The 20,033-nt window shown below is 42.4% G+C and overlaps 1 protein-coding gene across 2 annotated transcripts in view; it reads left to right on the forward strand.

Moving 5' to 3' along the window:
* The first annotated feature begins 12,666 nt into the window (after positions 1-12,666).
* The window catches only part of CUX1 (cut like homeobox 1), a 250,607-nt gene continuing 243,240 nt past the window's right edge, over positions 12,667-20,033 (forward strand). For both annotated transcript variants that reach the window (XM_035900513.1, XM_035900512.1), the window contains exon 1: positions 12,667-12,718. In XM_035900513.1, coding sequence (XP_035756406.1) covers positions 12,701-12,718 — 18 coding nt within the window. In that variant the 5' untranslated portion in view covers positions 12,667-12,700. The remainder of the gene's footprint in view (positions 12,719-20,033) is intronic.

Consider the following 20,033-nt stretch of genomic DNA (forward strand, 5'->3'; position numbering starts at 1 on the left):
AAATATTACACCTTTTAAAACATTAAAGGAGAAAAGACTTGGAAGCATCTGAAAAGGAAGTGGATTGTTAAAGTTGCTTGAGAATTTCTTTTGCTGTCTGTTTAGGTAATCATAATTAAAAAATGCCTGAATGATCTTAATAACACATGATTCAACTGACAAGCACTAATTGCTCTCTATCAGGCCAAGAGAAGATGAATGTTGTCAAGAAAACCACAAGTCAGACAAGCTGATTCTCTTCTAGTCTGACACCATGTTCCCATGTACAAACCAGTTTTTACTGGAGTCTTTCCAACATCAAAAGAAAATCCTTGCCTTCCCATTAATTTTCGTTGCTGGCAGGCTTGAGCTGTTTGTGACGAGTTACTTTCGTTACTATTGCTGGGCTGCTAATGCACAGGATTGTGCAAAGACAAAAATGTAAACAGGTTTCCCAACTTCTCTTTATCTTTTGTAGCTTAAACGGAATACATTCTTATGCTGGAATACGAAGCATTAGGCATAAAAAAAAAAACCCACCTTTTTTTTTTTTTTTTTTAATTGTCATTGTGATCTTTTCTTTTTTTCTTTGTCCTGGGATGTGTAGTGCACTGGGCCAGGGAATGTAATTACTTTTCTTCAAAGAGTCTCTCTATTTTTTGTTGTTTTTTTTTTTTTTTAAGACAACCTATGTAAATTATGTCATTGCAGTGAAAAATCCCAGTTTTATACAGCAGATGCTATCTGGCAGGATTTCCTGCAAGGTGATGTGTATCTAGTGGCATATGTGGTTTTTTTTTTTTTTTTTTTTTTTTTCTTTCTTTTGTTTTAAAGACACCTTTTTTCTGTCTGTGCTCCTTCTATTCAAATTGAAAACCTGTCCTTTGCTGCTTGACTTTACTGTATGCCTTGATTCAGATACAAGTAGTAGAAGATACTCCATGTCCTTCCGTACTCCCCATTTATATTTGGGCATCGGTTACTAAGTAGTATGGGAGGGCAATGGGTCACTTGGGCAACTGTATGCCAAGATAAATCTGATGACATCTTTCTTGTAAACAGTGTTTAAAAAAATAGGGCCTGCTTTGTACTGAGTAAATTCTAACTTAGTCATTCCAGTGTTAATTATGAAGGCAGATCATGTTATGTCTTAATGTAGGTTTGAGACTGCTCCAAATAAAAAAAAAGAAAAAAAAAAAAAAAAGAAAGATAACAAGAAACCCTGGGGTATTCCTGTAAACAAAATATCTCCTTTAACCAGGTATTTTAACTTGGATCATTAAACCTCTCCCCAGAGTTCAGTAGTGCCAATTCATCTTTTAATTAGGTTTCCTGAGGAACAGGAATATTGACTTGGTTGTGAAGGCACCCTTGCACTCTGGAGGACTTTAACTCGATCCACTCCGTGTTCTTAAAACTCCACCATAATCCTCAATCTTTTAATTCTTAAACGTCATGTCAGTTATCAAGCTCGATAATATTTCCCTGCCAAATTTGATTACTGTTTTAACTCTCTGATGCCCGCATTTAGCACATCTGGAGATGTGATGTCTTTAAAAGGGCTGATGACTTTGTGCAAAGTGAAACTTTGAATTCTCTCTCAAATCTGGCATTTAAAACTAGACCCTTGTCAACATCTCAGTATGCTAAACCTGATGTAGAAACAGAGTACTAATGAACACATTTTCCTTCCCGGTTTCTTTTGCTGGCCACAGAAGAAAACCCTTGCTAATGGGTAGTGTTGAAGTGCAGAGGGAAGGATGGGTGGAGAACATGGGAAGAGAGCATTCCTGGCTGGCTTTCCAGCAACGTGCCCGTTGCTCCTATTTGTTGGGTCACCTTTCCAGGTGTTGTTCCCCAGCTTTTGGCCCGCTGACAGGAGAAATAGGTAAATAAATCGGAGTAGATAGGCAAGACTGTGAGCTGACAGTGGGTTGATTTGTCATTTCAAATCTCCTGAAAACAAAAAAGCACTTGTGTTTCTATGTCAAAACTATTATCAAATCTAACTGAAATTATAATAATCTGTGACAGTTTAACAACATCACGGGTTATAAAAAGTGCAGTGATAAGTTCCTTTTCCTAATTTTTGCATGTGATGGGGGAACAAGAAATTCCCTGCCTTCTCAAACGGTGCCCTGCGATGCTGCTTATTGTGCTGCGGATCGACACCCAGAAACGCGAGGGGACTTGGGAAAATCGGAGGGCAGAGCTCTGCGCTGTCAGCTGGAGTTGGGTCCTTTTGGGGCAGCTATAGGAGAGGGTTTATTTGCTCCTGCTTCACTTTTCTGGAGAAAATAATGGGAACCTGAGAGTCTGTCCTGAAATCGTAAAATCCTTTGCTTCTGTAGGAAAGTGAACAACTATAAAAAAAATGAGGGGGTGTGTGTGTGTTAACATTGAGGCTATGACTATGATTACCTGAAAAGCACCAGCAAGTCATGGGGTATTTTGAAAAGAGCCATTATCAAATCTTATTTAATTCCTTGTCAGTGATTTAGATATGCAATTCTAGCTTGTATTTAAGAAATAATGTTAACAAATATGATCCAGCACCTTCTGCTGTACAGGACCAGGTGGTGTTTGTGGAATGTCTAATATCATAGGTTTCTAGGTTTGGTTTTGGTTTTTTTTGTGGTGGTATCTTTTTCAGTAAGTTATTTAAGCAAACAGTTTGGGAGTTTATGCATTGGCTTTGTAGAGCGAGGTGTTCTCATTGATACTTGTGTTCAAACACAGCCTGTTCTTCGGGAGCAGATCTCTACTCGGATCTGGTGGGCTGAGGAATGGTTGTCCCCCAGTCACACCCTTACTCACGTGGAAGGTGATGACGATGCTGGGATGTGTGAATGAGATGGCGTCCCCGAAAGGGGGGCTGCTGCTCTGCCCTTCTGCCCGGGATGGTTGTGAAGGGGCACAGCAGCCTTGTAGGTCCTCTGCTCCCTGAGGTTTCAACGTATGCCTTCAAATGTATAATCTGTGATGTGATGAGTATGTTCCTTGGCATGGTTCCTGTAGCTGAGTGAGGAACATGCCAATGAGCGATAAGCAGTGCCATCTAGGGTTGAGCCTGGCCTAGGATTTTCATCGTAAGAGCCCCGTCTAAGCAGTCAGCCGTAGCCCAGCGGTGAAAGGTTTCCGAGGGCAGACTATATTATTACTCTTACAGAAATATGGTTTTCTTTAGATGATAATATGTATTTTAAAAGCACTGAACAGTATGCCCTGAATCTTACCAAGAACTTTTAATCTTGATGTTATATCAAAAACACCTGTGCCAGGAAGGTTATAGGATATTTTTGCTAGGTCTGTGATGTTACATGAAGTCGGGGAAGTTCCTGGTGTGTGGGTTATGAAGCATTTAGGTTCTTCTCAGAACCAGAGGACATTACCTTCTAGCTGATGCAGGCAGGAGAACATCTGCTTGAGGACAAATTGCTTGCATATATTTGAAGGAAAATAATGTAGTTTGATCATACGGTTGAGCAAACCTACCCAAGCCAGACAAGTTGCCCAGAAGTAACTGGGTGTCCTGTCTGGATCTTGATGTTAGTGCAAACCTTTTTTTTTTTTTTTCCCAGGGGGAAAGAGGGGGAGGGGTTTGAAGTAAGAATTTGATCTTTTCTGTGGGGCAACATGTTTGAAGTTCTGAGTAGCAGAGTCCTATGACAAGAATCTGTATATACGCTGTATATATGCCATATCTCTCCATTTCTTCTGCTTTGTAGCTGAGGCATCCCTTAGAGGCAAAGTCTGAAGAAGTCAATTAACTCTAGAACTGACCTATAGCCAGAAGGAAAAGATTTTGTTTTACAGATTTATCTGAGGCTTGTGTGTAGCTTTGGGGGAACTCATTAAACCTGACAGCAGATGCTATGGTCTTGTTAGTACCATCCAGAAAGGCCTTGTGGTTTAGGCTTTGGATTACAGTTTTCCACAAAGCACCACGTTATTTTAGGGTAAGTAATTGAAGAAGGTGCCAATGTTAAAGTTCTGTCATATCCTCTGTGCCCGTGTTGTCCGGTCTGGGGCCTGCACTCCAGTAACGGTACTTGCTGGGGATGCTTAAACATAGCCTTAGCACAAAATTTTGTGGAGGAAACCAAACCCAAGCCCTGGTCCCTCAAACCCCGCATCTGTCCCGTGCACTTGGCACATGCATACTGCAGCCTGTCTTTGGGCAAACTCAGGAGCCAACTCCCAGCTACTGGTTGGTGCCTGTGGGCAGACATAGGTTTGCATTATTTTTCAGTAATATTTAAGTTCAAATGACTATAACTTACAATAGCAAAACCATAATTTAGTGAACAGTAACAATTTATTTCCCAAGTGCTGAGCACTCTATGCCTTCTTCTGTCACCAAATTATAGCAGGATGTACAATGGGCTGTGGATTTTATTTCTTTTTCCTGAATTAGATGGTTTTCCTAGGTGGGTTTGCTACGTTGAAGGAGCGTGGCATGGGTTTACGTGAAGAGAGGGGCTGGTGGAATGGAGTCACGACTGTCACGTGCAGGTTGTGCCCAGCAATTCTTCCGAATTCTGCAGGCTTGAAGGGCCCCTTTTTACCCATGTAACAAACTTATCTTCATCTTTCCTTTCTTCTTTACAATAATTCATTTTCTAAGGAATTTACTTACCTTTTGATTGGGTGCATTAGGCCAGGGGGGTTGACTGTAAGCTCAAACTACTTAAAAGGTAATTATTTTGAAGATGCCCTCCACCCCACCCCAAAGCAGCAAGCGTGGTTTGCCTTGGCATTTCATGTCCCTGCTTCTTCCTGTTTGAATTTCTCTGTTTGCTAGCTTCAGGGTTGCTGTTTCTCTGTTTCTTTTCTCTCCCTCTTTTTTTTTTTTTTTTTTTTTTTTTAACCCTTGCTTTTCTCCTGGAAAGTATGCGTCAAAACTCCTTCAGCAAGCTCGTTCTTGGCTCTCCTGATGGGATGACTAAAGGTTGGAGTGGGAAGAATGTCTGGACTTCAAGTCTGTGATCTGCTGATTCATAGATAAATATCCTATAAAATAATAGTTGGGCTGCTCTGAATTTAGGGCTGAATATTCTTTCATGATCTGTTTGGGAAAACAGCCACAACTTGACTTAAACTTTCCAGTTTGGTATGTCCTTGGTTCCATGTCCTTGTTTTATGCAGTTCATCAGCCTGACTTAAAGGGAAATCCTGGTTCTTGCTCCTGTGCGTTGAACTCATCCATGGTGCTCTTACACCATATGGAGAGCCAGATGAGCCGGTCTTGATATCCCCCTTGCAAAGTTCTGTCATCGTGGGTCTCAACAGCAGCATTTCAAACTCATTTTTTGCAGGGATCAAAAATAAACCTACACTCAAGGTATTAAAAAGAAAAATCCCAGAAAGCTCCCTTCCACCAAACTGCCTAAGACTGTGGGTAGAGAAAAGCCCAAAAACTTCCCTCCCCTTCATTTTCATCCCCAAAAGGGAAGCTCAGAGAGGAGATGGTCTCTGAAAGTGGAGTTTTCTGTGGTGGAGCAAGTAAATGTTTTTGCAAAATTTGCGCAGTATTACTTGTGGGGAAAGAGGGAAAACAGAAGAGTGAAGATGAGTGCTGGAACGCAGTGGTATGTAGTCCCTGCTTGGTTTTCTGTGGGGAAAAAAAAATAAAATCATGTAGCAAAATAAATTATGTACAGTCTAAGAAGCTCTTGTTTTCTTTCTTGATCTTGTTAAAGCATTTCTTAACACAATGGCTTTTTTCTCAAGTATTAGCATTAATTACTGAAAATGTTAATAGGTTTTGTGGATTGAACAAGTGGGAAGACTAGCAACAACCTGGTATTTCAAAAGAAAATAATGTTCCATCCTCTAGATTCAAAGATAATTCAGGAAAGTAATAAAAGCTTGTGAAATCTCATGGAAGAAAGCTTTATGTCACTTTACTCCTTCATCAGATAGAAAGCAAATCCCTCATTTCATTGGCCAAAACTCTGTGTCTTGGAAATGACCCTGTAATTTTTTCTTTTGCAAGTCATCGAGTTTCACGTATTTCAATGGGCCTTTCCCTCCCCTTCTCGAGCAGTAATCGTAAACCTTCCAACGTCTCAGGGCGTTCTGGCAGTCCCATTGCTGCATAGGCTTCCTGTAGTCGGCGTGCACAAATGAGCACTCTTTAAATCACACAGTGCAAGATTTCATTAAAAATTTGGAGAACCATCTTATGACTAGGTTGATGATCTCATTTTATCCATACATGTTACTTATTAAGTAAATACCTTTGAAGCATAGGAAGCCGTCTGGGAACCGGCTTGTGTTTCTTCCTCTGCTGTGTTATCTTAATTTGATTGGTAGTACAGAAGTCCTGAAAATATTTGCTAAGGGAAATATAGATTGGAAATAATGCAGTGCTATTCTTAGCTCTTTTTGCAAACTTCCTACTTTTTTTTTTTTTCTTGGGACTTTGCTCTTCTTCAGGTGCTTTAACTTTATATTTACTCTCATTTCCCTTAAGGGGAGGATTCGGTGAAGTACTGAGCACGTTTCAGACCTGACTCCCAAGGCAACAGGAGGTTTTCCAAGAACTAATTCTGGCCTTTTCTATGAGAATCCTCGTCAGCACATTTTTGCTGTAATGAAATGGTGAATAAACCAAAGTATTTTTGGTAACAGTGGTACACCACACCTCTATGGTGCCTATCCTTTGAGGACATGTATGCTTCGGAGGCTCGGGAATTACATGTCATGCATGTTTCTGCTTCAGTTATGAGGAAGTATTTATGCCAACAGGCTGGGGCAGAAGCTCTCGGGAGCGATCGCTTACTGTTTCACTGTGGATAATAATCGGCCTCTCACCTTCTGCAGTTATTAACTGGTGAGTTGGAAGTCAGAGCCTTTTAGAAATCTGACTGAGGATGTCATCTTCTTGTAATCGATCTCCTTTGGAGGCATCCAAAGGAAAGATCGTAGCATGGTAGAAACACTGGATGAGAAGGACCTGCAGCATGTCTCTAGTCTGATGTCCAGCTTGGAAAGGGACTGTCCAAGTGCTGTGGCTTTGTCCTAGCAGAGCATTGGGAATCGCCACAGATGGCGATCCCTCCTGTTGTGACCTCTCAGTGCTGCATCTACAATGAAAATGTCCCTTCTGAGCATCCCGAAGGACAATTTTGGCTGTTGCCTCTCCATTCAAACCCTCCCAACCAAGACTGTTGTTACTCTTTGCCTTAGAGGACTGTTGCTTGCAGCATGAAACGAGCGGCTCTTCGTTGTCGGGACTCGCAGCAGGGCTTCTGTGTTAGAAAACCCAACAAATTCTTTTTGAAAGAGGATGTAGCTGTTCACCTGAGCCTTAATTTCTATATATTAAGTGTTGTTACCTCTGCAAAGTGAACTTCTGTGATAGAGCAGCAGTCAGAAAAATCTTGATGAAGAGGAGGAGGAACCACCCAGCATTTAGCCTAGCATTTCTGTGCCTTGTGTTCTGGACTTTCCAAATTGGATTGAACATTGTGATTGAAAAGATTGTCAGCACTATGCAAATGAGAAAGAGAAGTGAAAGTGCATCTCATGCAAGTAATTTCTATGTAGATAATTTGCCATAAAAATTTATATTGCAGTCCTTAAAACCTTCAGAGATTTATTCTGTCTAGGGAAAGGTGATTTATATGGTATTAAAACACTTTTTATGTTCCAGTCCTTTAGATTTAATGTTTATTGCCTATAAAAATGAAATCTTCCCGTGGATATTTAAAAGTTTTGGTACTGTCTGAAATATATATTCAGCTTAGAATCTGAAATGCTTTAGAGATGCAGTAAATAAGTGATGGAGTGTTACCTCAGGTTCACCAGCCTTGGCAGTCCAGGCTTACTCCAGGGCTGAATCCATTATGTAGATGGCATTCTGCTTACCTTAGACATATGGTAAAGGAGAGCATATAATGACAAAACTAATGTGTAATTTTGTCATTCTTTTTTTGGCTGAATATTTAGGGCACTTTGTATAAAGGTTTTTGAACTGATGTGCATAGTCAGTATTAAAGTGCTGGAGCAGGCTCAGGCCTTACCCACCAAGGGCCGGATTAAAGCACAAGATCAGGGTGCACTGCAGGGGTATCAAAAGAAGAAAAGGCGTTCTGCATCATTTCTCTAAATAGCTTCTACACGTGGTAACGAGGGGAACAGGGCAAGGCAGTGCGGGACTGCTGCAGTCCCCATGAATAGATGGGCAAGGAGGAGTCTGTTCTCAGGGTTTATTTCTAGTTTAATTGTTGGGTATTTTTGCTATCCCTATTATCGTTTGGCAAGAAACACAGAAGAAACTGTACTTCTTCCAAAGCATAATTCCTAACCTCATAGTGCAGGTCCCTCTCCCCTTCTATCCTAGACAATTTTAGAGAACATAATCTATCTGTCTAGAAATGTATAAAATACAAAGCATGAAAGATACAGAAACAAATCAAGTGGGTTTTTACACAAAAATAAGAAAGTGTGTGTAGGTGGTTGTTTTCCCAATTACTTTAATGGTGGTGCCCTGAAAAAGTAAATGATGTAACATGCGTTGCTTTTTCCCAAGTGTTTCTCATCATTTTAAAGTTCATCCCACAGCAAACCTACGCAAGTTAAACTCTAAAGCATGTGTCCCACTGAGTACCGATAGAGATCGAGAAGAGGTTGGTGAGTCCTTTTGAGATTTTTTTGTCTGCAACTGCAGGATCCTGTATATTACTGCACGTGAAGCACAAAAATTAAAGATTGATTTATAGTCATCTAACTAATATAACCAGAGACATTGTGGGAAATAATTCTGGAGGCTTACGGATAATGCTTAATTTGCCCTGGTGCCTCAAATAGCATCTAGCAGTCCCTCTCCAATTTATTCTTTTCTAATAGGAATCCAGTGTTACTGTGAGTGCCTGGGCGGATGGCACCGGAGCCTGGCGCGTCGCAGGGGTGCAGGCGTTCTCACACCGCTCTGCCTCAGCCCCACGTGGGAAAAGTTGCAACCAGGGTGTTGCAACATCAGGCAGCCGAGTGCATGGCACCGGTTCAAGGAGGAACTTTGGGGAAACTTCCCAGGGTTGTAACTGTCTGTGCCCTGGCACATGAAAGCCCAGGAAGCGTCCCAGTGCTGTAGCAATACTAGTTAAGTCCGCGTTAGTAAACCTAGCATTTGATGCAGCATGTTTAGCAAAGGTGATTTGTGCATTGTTTAAACGGCGAAGCCAACCACTTGTCCTCAAGACTGGGTGGGTAAGGCAGCTTGCAGAATGGGACAGCCAACAAAAAATCCCAAAACAATATCAGGATAAAACTTTTTTTTTTTTTCCAAAACAAGAAAAACCCCAGTGAACAACAAAACCAAGCAGCCTCCCCCCTCCCGCCCCCTGTTGTGGTTTAACCCCAGCCAGCAACTGGCTGCGGTTATTTTTATGCTGGCCTGCATAAGAATTTGGAAAGCCAGGATCGTATTCTAAATGTCTTTTTCCTGGGTGATGTGAAAGACATGGAGAGGCAGGAAAGCAGAATAAACCTGTGGTGGGTTTAAGCAGAGTTTGACCTTTGCTTGTAGGACTGTAGAAATATGATTTAGCTGAAGTTAACTGAGAAACACTAGCTGAAAAAATAATCAGGCTTCAGCTGAACGGTCGTTGTTCTTGGTTCCCTTATTTGCGTTAACATCTCTAACGTGAGATGACCACTGCATTTTGGTTTTTCTCCCTCAGTGCCATTTCTGTGGATCCAGAGAATTTTTTGCCAGGTGTCTTCAGTGATCTGCTTTGGACGATTCTCTTCGTAACGCAAAAATTAAACTCTCATACTTCTTTTGCATATTGAAATACTGAACTCTGAAAAGCATGAGGAGGTTTTAGGCTCTCTGTGATGCTGCTGTTGAAGCGGATGCCTGTGGATGTATTTGTGTAGAAGAATTACTGTTTTATTTAGATTATCCTATGTACTTAACAGCCAGATACGCTGCCAAAAAACAGCTCTGGTGGTCTGATAATTCTGTGGTTTTGTGGGGCTTCATATTTGTCCACTTGCTTCTTCAGCAATAAGCTTAGTAGTTACATATTTAGTTTATACCAGAAATGCGTTTTCTTTTAAATACATAGATGTTCTTTAACTAGAACTCTTCCTTCCCCCCCCACCCCTCCAATTTATGTTGGATCTAAACTGAGAGAGGAAGAAAACCAGTCTCAAAGTGAATTTTTTATTGTTTGATGCAACGTGTAGCGTGTTGTGTCATCTCAGAAGAGGCACTTTGGATCAAACTTCCATGTTGTCAGGCCTAGGGATTTATAGTATTTCATCAGTTTTCTCAGCAGAAGTGCTTTCTGGCATTTGGACGAGGGTGCCCAACATGCTCGTCTGCATATATGAAAGCTAAAATTTGGCTTTTTTTTAAAGAGTATCTTGATAAAAGATGGAGATACTAGAGGCAGTGAATCCGAGAATGAGTAGCTCGGAGGCAATCCAGCTATTTATTTGTAGCTTGTCGGAAAAGTGCATGGGGATGGAGAATGGCGATAGCAACTTCAAACTGTTCAATAAAAACCTTTAGCATGCTGCTGTAGGTCACAAATTTGAATGATATTTTTGGTTCAAAAATGTGATGTTGATTACATTCATAATATAGATAGGAAGTTATTAGTGAGGACCTGACTCTTGTTCCTAAAGGACTTGGGATAACTCTGGGCTTGGTTTTAGCCACAACAAAAAACACAAGGCATAGTCCCACTGTATAGGAAAGTCTTGCTTTTTATTTCAATTTTCATACAGGGGAGAGATGTGTGTGTATATATGGACTGAAAAATCACTGTGTGACAGAATGCCTTCAAAAAATACAAACCTAAATGATTTCTTGGTGAAGAGATTGCTTGCGTCCCTACTACATCATCTGCCTCCCCACATTGCCGGGAAGCAAAAATCACTGTATTGTAGGTAACTGTATTTGTAGTTTTTCTGTGCGTGGGGGGGGAATGGAGTAATCCATCAGCTTGTAAAACTGAACTAATTAACAGACAATCAGCATTGATTGAGACAGCTGCATTCTTTGCTGAGGGATTGTAAACACAGAGTCTGCACAGAGTTGTTTTTACTGCTCTAAAGTGCAAGAAATTGAAATTGTATTTGATAGTCCAAATTGAGGACTTTTTAGTGACAGTCATAGCAAGGCTGACGGTGCCACTGCAGCTAAAGCTGTTGGATTCCTTTTAGTGGGATTTGTCACCGTGAATAGTGGGGGAATTCTATAAATTATCAGCAAAGAAGTTTTTTACGGGTGAAAAAAGTATTTTAGCTGTTCTATCTACCTTAGTTGTGTTCATGGGGCAAGTAGATGTTGGCTGGCTGTGGTTCAGTGCTCATCTTGGTAGGCACGGCTTTTGCTGATCTCAAATGCCAGATTTGCAATCTTTTAAAAACCTTTTATGTATGCCTTTGTTAATGCATGATTTCTAGAAGGCCTTTATAATAATTCCTGATACACGTTTTAGGGGATGTTACTGGAAATGCTGATCTGAAAAATAGATGGTCCGTGTTAAAAATACTGTACAGAGAATAGTACTTCTGGCTCTAAACCAGCTTGCGACATTATTAACATCCAGCGTGTTATTTTTTTGTTATTTGCTGCTATACGTGCTGTCACCTCCAAGCCAGCCTCCTTGTGACTGTACATCAGCTAATTTTACTTCGTGAGTCAATTCTGCTATTTTCCTTTTCATGTCACAGAAAATGAGCTTAACCAAGTACTGCAATATGTTGTTGGGAAACACCTAGCTAGCAAAGGCATTCTGCATTCCGCCGCCCTGCCTCTTGATTTTGGTTCAGTGTAAAGTGTGATGCTGGTGCTGAACTGTAATCAGCTGGGTAAAATATTAAAAAAAAAAAAATAAAAATTTTCTGAAAGGCTTCAAGATCTGGCATTCTGGTTAATGGTGCAGAATATGTAATGCTTGCTATCGGTATGAAATGCCAGACATACGTTTTACCGTTGTGCGTTGTCGTGCCAAGCTGAGTCATTATTTGGGATTGCGATCTGAAAGAATACTGAGAGGCCTAAATGGGACTTTAGTAGTAGCAAAAACCTAAATAAAGAAAATGTTGCTTTCTCGTTTCCTATTTATATCTATAATCTTTTTTAGAAAATATCCACCAGTTGCATTTACAGGCAACTTGACAAAAAAGTTATTTTTCCCATCCTGGGAAGAGGCATAAACCTTACAGCGTGCCCAGAAAGTCAACAAACTCGGACCAAGGGAGGAAGCATGTTAGGCCGGAGTCAAGGACCGTTCTCTGAAAACGCTCTGCCAAATGCTCTTCCTGCTTAAGTTGTTTATCAAACAGCAATTTCATTTGCCAGTAAGTTTCTTCTGATCTTGTTTTTGTTACTACTTATTTCTTAATGCAAGTTCCCCATCCAGCTTCCTCCGTAAAATGCCGCGGTCCCTGCCCGGTGCCTGCCGCCCCTCTGCCTGCGCGGCTGCGCCCGGACCAGGGCCGCAGCAACTCTGCGCGGTTCGGCAGCGAGACCGTCGGCGAAGGAGCTCGGCGGCGTTTAAACGTGTCCCTTGGTCAGCAGCAGTCGTGAAAGGGGTAAAAGGGGCCAGTGAAACGAAGTCTACTGGAGGGGAGTCACTGGACAACACTTTCAAGATGTGTTTTGTAGGTTTTCCCTGGTGCACAGGCTGGTTGTTAAGGTTTTAACCCAGTAACAAGAAATTCCAAGTTAAGACTAGCCCCATCTTTGCAAACCATGTTCGTCATACATACGGTAGGACACTTTATTCATCTATTATACCACTTCTGCAGTGCCCAAAAACACGAGAAGGGAGCGAAACACGAGGTGTTGTGTTAGTTCAAGTCCGTGGTAATTTTTTCCCATCCCTCGAGGAATTGCTTTGTTGGAATGTGGTTTTAACAGTATTTTTAGGTTGCTTTTTCAGTGTGTATTTATACTTTTGTTGGTAAATATTTTATATCTGAATGTTAGGAAGCAGCTTAAGTAGCTTTCAGATTGGCGATTGCATTTGGAGACTGAAGGATTATTGAGTGCTGGTTGTGATGGACTTCAGGGTGGACAGTTGGCCTGTCTGTAATGGTTAACTGTGTTAAAAAAAAAAATCTAAAAATAAAATTAATAACATGTGTTGTCAAAGGAAAAATAATTGTGAATTTTTGCTCTAACTGACAGTGTATTAAGGATTTGCGTGAAGTTAAATAAAATGTGAGCAATGAGTTTGTTTTCATTTAGAATAAAAACAAAACAAAAAAGCTTGAGTTTTTTTTTTTTTTTTTTTTTAAACAGTAAGTTCCCAGAACTCACACTGAAACAGGGCTGTGTGTGTACATGTATTATTGATTTATTGGTGGCAACCTGTATAGCAAGTTATAAATTCTGGTCTGTGTTGCAGTATGTGTCTTGCTTAAAGCATGGTCATGCTTCATTTCCTAGCAAAGCTTAGGCTGAAAGGGGAGTAACTAAATACTTTAAATGATGTAACAGGGCTTAGCGAAAGGGTTGAACTTTTTGTTATTTAAACCACTCCTTTAAGACTACATTTTACTTTGATCTGTGGTCAAAAGAATTATTTAATATAACTCCCAAATCTGATCTTAACATGGAAGTAAGACGTTAGCTGAAGTTGGTGATGGTGTTTTCTTGCAAAATGGCAGCGTGATCCCCTTCCACCTGAACACAGTGGCTGCTGCATTGGCTTGAAACAAATGATGAGAATAGTGCATTAAGTAGTTTGTAATTACTCATCAGTTAATTGCCTGGTCTTTTGGTTTTGTTTTTCAAGGGCCAAAGATATTTTTTAAATTGTCTACAAAAAATGTGTTTTATGGGGCATGGTTGCTGTGCACCTCCTAGCTAAAACCTGGGGATTTGCTGGTATCAGCAATGCAATTGGACTGGTGGTTTTTAACTGGTGCAGCTATTCCAGGCCCCGGCACTGGTATGCATGCGGGGAGGGCTGAGAAAGGGGAGTAACTAAATACTTTAAATGGTATAACAGAGCTTAGTTAAAGGGTTGAAGTTTTTAGTATTTAAACCACTCCCGGACCTGCTGTGCTCCCGTCGGCAGCGGCAGGGAGCGGGAAGGGCAGCGTGGCCCCGGTGAGACCCAGCGTGCTGTCCTCCTGATGGCGTGGTTATTGCATTCTCCATTGCCACTTAAAAGAAGGGGTAATTTGTCTGCTGTGGTGTGGTGAGGGCTATGGTGAGTATGGCTGCTGGCATTGCGTCTTGGTCAGCTGGCAAGATAGAAGGTCAAGCAGATGTATTTTACTGTGTGTCTTGCCTAGGCAAAGTCTTTGCAAGCAACAGTGGGTTTCCTTTGGTTTCCCATAATTTATTTTATTTGGCACAAGAAGATGTAGTTTGATTCCCCACCACCCTGTAGCTGCTATGAAAGTCACATATACAATGCTGAGCCTTTTTTTTTATTTATTATTATTATTTCTTTAAAAGCAGTTAACAGTAACCAGTGTGTACATGATTAGCTTACTTAATTTTATCATGTAGAAGGCCATCCACTGCATAGGGCAGGGAAGCAGGAGTTTACATGGTTGTAATGCAGGTTGGGGGGTGACTTGCTGCTTGGCCGGGGCACGATGGGTGAGCAGGTCGCTCCGAGTCGGAGCGGCACTTGCTGCTTTGTGCTGTTCACCTACTGCCTGTCTGAAATCCTACCTTCTGGGAAGCCTTGCTGCAGTGACGTTTACATTAATTCATTACTTTTTGGCCTTTTCTCTTGTAGCTGTTGAAGCAACTAGTTTGAACCTTTGCTTTTAAGTGGAAGCGCGTGAAAATTAACACGTGGGAAGTCAGCAGAGTTGGGAGCAGTACCCTGCCGGGGTGGGAGCCACAGCAGCCTGGTTGTGGACGTGCTGTGTTCTCAAAAAGAAGGGAGCCCTCTCCCCAGCAAACATTTGCATTTACTTTTTAGGAAACTTATGTCCTTTGCAAGTGTAAGGAACTGAAATGCAAAACCTAGTAGAGTGTTGAGTAACGGATGAAGTAGGTTTGCTGGAAGGTTGGATTTTTTTGTTGGTGGGGTTTTTCTTTTGAGTCTTTTTGCCAGGTACTGAAAGCAAACTGCAAGGTTTTTGGGTGACCTTGTAATGGAGGGTGGTGGTTTTGTAATGCCGTCGGCACTGCGGTGCGGGTGGTGGAGCATCTGTGTGAGAGCGCCTTTTGAAAAGGCTTGGGGAGGAGCAGGCTCAGAGATGCAGAGAGCAGCGAGGGCTGCTGGGGTCTGGGTGACGCCTTCCAGCTGGTTTTTGGCTTGCCCAACGCTTGAGGTGAATGCGTACCGCTGTGCGGTGGCGATGAGGTGAAAGTAGACCTGGTGGGAACAGAGACAGAGATGACTAACAGTCTGGTGAGGAAGCTGAGGAACATGAGGAGGAGGACGAGAGAAGCTTTGGGGTTAGGGTTGAGGATGCTAGGAGTGAAACCTGAACCTCGTTTCTGGAGAGACGAGACCTCAGAGCACGTTGCAAGCGGTGGAGACCCGGCCCTGGGTGCTGCGCGTCAGACCTGGGGCTTGAGAAGGCGTTCTTCAGCCCTGAACTCATGTGGGTTTGAGGAGGGTGGAAAGAGGGAATAAATGATGCTGGAAGATGAAAACTACCTTTTGGAACAGATGGGCAATGTTTCATCATTGTCCTGAGTGAGAGGAAAAGCTCGTTAAATAGATCCTACAGACTCTTGGCATTAAGGTTCTTACAGCTCTGGACGGTCTCTCACTCTTTGCATTTTCTAAAAAGTTTTGAATTCAGGGTGGTGCATTTGTGGCTGGCATAGATATTTATGCAGCTGGTGTATGCTGATGGTGGCTCCTTTTGAAAAGGCAGTACTGGCATTCCCCTCTTGCAAGATTTTTTGACAGGCTTTCCCTAGGTTTGTGGTAGTGTCTGGTGTTATTGTGACCAGACAAAGCCACAACTCTTTTTTTTTTTGTTTTGTTTTACACTTTCCTTTTGTTTTGTTTTTTCTGTAAGAGCCTGTTAGTTAAGGTACCTTACTGAGAGCCGCATCGGCACCTCTGGTTTTGTTCTCTTTGCTTGTTGGGGTGGCCACCACACATGTTGACTCACTGTCCAAAAGCATTGCATAGAGCACAAAATTTGTTCCAGTTAAAGCTTGTTTAAGAACCTACTTGGAGTCAATTACTTGAGCACGCGGAAATAAAATGTGTTTATTGAAATTTCCCAACTAATTCTGTGTGCGAAAGGTAGTTGCATCAGTTTGCCAAATGGCAAAACACTTCTTAAGAAACACGTGTTTTTCAATGCTTATGGGGTTTGATTTTTTCTGGGTTTTTTTTCCTTCTCCAGGAGTGCAAAAAGCAGGCATTCTGGTCGCTGCTTTGCTATTTGTTTGTTGTTCACTGCTGATTTGTAAGGCAGGGGAATGGTGGTCCTTGGTGTTGCGCTCTCGTTGAACTCTGATCTTTCCTTTTGCTTGTATTAAAAAGGGGCTTTACGGCGGGGCAGGCATGAACTCATTTGACAGAAAAGAAACTTCTGCCATTGCTGCACTCTTGCAGTGTGTTTTACCTTTCTGAGCACTGTCAGATTGGAATTGGTACTTGCTTTTTACAGTCAAAATAGACATTAACAAAAATTCCCAATGTCAGCTTTGTGGTTACTTCCCTGGTCATAACCTAGAGCTTTATCAAGTGAGCATGCATGTTTTTCCAGAGAAACACATCAAGCTGGCAAAGCAGTTTATAATTTCTGAAATATTTCTGAAATACTTACGTGATCTGTACGTAGGCTTCTGAACAGGTGAAAATGATGGGGGTTTTAATATTGAAGGGTAGATGGCCTAATATATCGGTTAGGGAAGGGTAAAATTGCCCGAGGACAAGTAGGCTGTGGGTACGCAGAGTTGTGCCCGACGCTTCTACACTGGTGTCGTCGTTGCACTGGGAAATTTTCCTTTAATAAGAAAATTAAAAATTGCAAAAAGCTACATTGAGAGCTTTGCTAGATCTGACAGATGCAATCCTGAGAGGGGATGAAAACAAAAATGAGACTCCTGAAAACTCCTGCCGGTGCAAATTATCATGTAGGCTGGGTAACTGATTCAAATGGTGATAAAGGGAAATACCTTAAATACACAGAAACAAGATTTCAGGGGAAATGGTTACTACTGCATTTACTGGTAGAAAATTCCTAATCCACATGCAGTTGTGATTTGTGCCTATCTGTGTAATAAGCAAAACGAAGTTTATGGTGAAAATGTGCTGTTAACATCTGCAGCCACGCTTAAGGCTTTTGAAGGCGTAGCCTCGGGAGGCGTTGCGTCCCTGACTAGAAGTCTACCAGGAAAAAAATCAGTCTGTCTATAAGTTGTGATATATGTTTCTTGCTCCAGTGTAAGGGCTTTGTGGTAAACGCAGTGGGGATTAAGCATTTTAAAATGGGAGAATAACAAAATTTTTGGATACAGTTACATTGCCGTACTTGCGGGTGATTATTACAGCTTTTTATAATTTTTTCCATGTGAGACATAGAAATACTGGTTGGAAGCAGAGAGTGAATGCTAGTTATGATAGATTATGTTAGAGCAGCTTTTGGGGGGAGTGGGACGCCGAAGTGCGGTGTGGTTCTTGGGTTCTGAGCTAGCAGTGCCGGGCAGTGCCCGTAGCTGTTAGAAATGGGTGTCTGAGATGCGCATTCAGCCACGGCGAGTGTTAGGGCAGAGAAGGGCATCGGTGAGAGCTGGGCATACGAACGGAGCTGGCCAGGACATGGGGAAACACTGGTCTGTGTTATTTGTACCACTTGCACCGCTTGGAGTGCAAGGGAAGCACGGCTATGGAGAAATGGAGGAGCGTCTGTCCTGAGCACCCTCCTGCTCAGGCAGCTTCGCTCGGGGCCCGTCTCTGGCCGCCGGGAGGGCATGGGGACAGGCACAGGCTCTGCCTCTGTCGCATCTTTTCAGAACGGAGAGGATCAGTCTAATTTTCCCGTTACCTCTCCTTCCTCCTGGTGATAGAGCTGCATCGCAGAGTCACGTACGCCTTCCCCACCATCGCACTCCCAAGCTCACATCTCCTCTGTATCTGTTCTGCTTATCCCATTTCTTTCCGCGGTGTCCATAAAGCTGCCCTTGCCCCTGGCTTTGCTTTTCACACAAATTCTTTTTAGTCCAGTTTCACATACATAAGCAGAGCAGGGCAGGAGCGAGCAGCCTTGGCACCATGGGGTGCCCTGGATGAAAGCACTTTCTTCCACCTTTTGGATGGGGGAACAGAGACTTCATAAATATCCTGGAAAGCCCAGTTTCTTTCCAGAATCGTTTTCCCAAGTGAGTAGATTTTGGGGAGCCCATGGAGAGCCTTCAAGAGGTCCCAGGCAGCCCCTCGCAGGGCTGGGTGGCAGCAGGGCTGGTTCGAAGCTTCCTGTTGCACGAAGGGGAGAGCTGGGGTGCACCCAGTGCCAGTGCTGGCTGGGTGATTATAACAACCCTGAAACCTGCCGGCAATGAGGCTGGAGTTTTGTAATTACTTAGGGTCAACCTGGTGGCGGGTTGGTGCTGAAAGGGGGGATGCCACCAACTCCCCCTCCCTCCAGCTGTGGTTTCCCACCTCCCTTTTGTAATGGTACAACACCTTGTCACTGCAGGGGGGCCTGAACCGGGAACTGATTCAGTGCAACAAAAGTTTGGAGGGGAAAGGTGGGATGCTGGTTTTTAGCAGGTTTGCTTTCCTGTTGTGGCTCCCTGCGCAGCCCTGTCACTGTGGTCGGTGGCACGGGGGTGACCGAGGCAGAATGAAGAGGGACGGCTCCTGGGGAGCCTAAAAGAGGCTGGAAGTACCTGCATTAAAGGAAGACAGATTCACCTCCAAGTTGATGGTTGTTAACTGTGGATAGCAGATTGACCCTCCTAGTTTTAGATTTTTTTTTTTTTTTTATAGTGCATGAAAGCAAGCTTTTAATGTTTGTTTTCTGAGGATTGCTTTTAATGACTTCTGCACTTAAGAGCATAAGACTTTCTTGTCTCCTCTCTTCCCACTGTCTCCCTCCCACCCCCAATAAATTTGTTGAAATGGGTCAAAGTAGAAACCCCGGAGAGAGTTCTGTGGCTTAAGCAGCATGAACTGTGTCTGCCCTAAATTGATGGGATATTGGGGCGAGGGGAAAGATAATGGTCTGGCTTGTTCTCTCTCTGGTGTGCGCCAGGTAGCAACTCACTTTTCGCGGGGGCGATTGAACGGTGGCTATTTTTGGCCAGAAAGTTTATTAGCCAGTGTTCAGTCAGTGGAACTAAAGCTGCCAGGCTTTGAGTCCTTTCTGTAGTCAGGTCACCACCGCGACACCTTTCGGCCCTGGTTTCTGTTTGCTTTTCTTTGGATCCTTTTTGATTACAAAGGTGTGGAGAATGATACTGAGACACGGTCTTCTATTTTTGTTACGCTCTAAAGGATGCTGCAATATGCTCCTGTCTGTACGGTGTTCCATCTCCTTTTCCTTAATATCTACTTAGAGGGTGGTTGCGAGGCTTGGGAAGCGTGTGTACCTTTGCGTGTTTTACGGTGCTCGGGTCTGAAATCTCAAAGTTAATACTACTTACCCCGTAATACGTGCTTGCTTGCAGAAATAATGCATTGGCCCACGTTGAATTTATATGAAAATTGAGGCATCTCGTGAGAACAAGTCACAGAAGTATGAAAAATCTTCTGTTAATATTTGTAATCCTGTATCTATTAGTATGTTTAAATAAATGAAAATTGTATTGTACACAGTTGAGATCAAGTAAGGAAGTAAAAAATAGTGATTTTTCCAAATAATTTTGATTTGGAGCTTGTTAACTAGGACATGGCTTGAAGATGTAATATCTTTATTTTATATTGGATCTTGTATATGGAGTTAGGTACCTACTGTTTCTCCTCTGGAATTAGAGCTTAACGGCATCTGCTGCTTGTAAATGCTAGCCAAGATCTTGAGCTTTTGAGCTTCAGCCCACAGCATCAAACAGCTCAGTGTAGTTGCGTGATGGCAATTCTCCTTGGCGATGGCTGTACCTGAGAAGTCACATACAGAAATGTTTTGCAGTGAGAAATTATCAT

Source organism: Egretta garzetta, unplaced genomic scaffold, assembly GCF_000687185.1.
Source record: "Egretta garzetta isolate BGI_Z169 unplaced genomic scaffold, ASM68718v1 scaffold108, whole genome shotgun sequence".
NCBI lineage: Eukaryota > Metazoa > Chordata > Aves > Pelecaniformes > Ardeidae > Egretta > Egretta garzetta.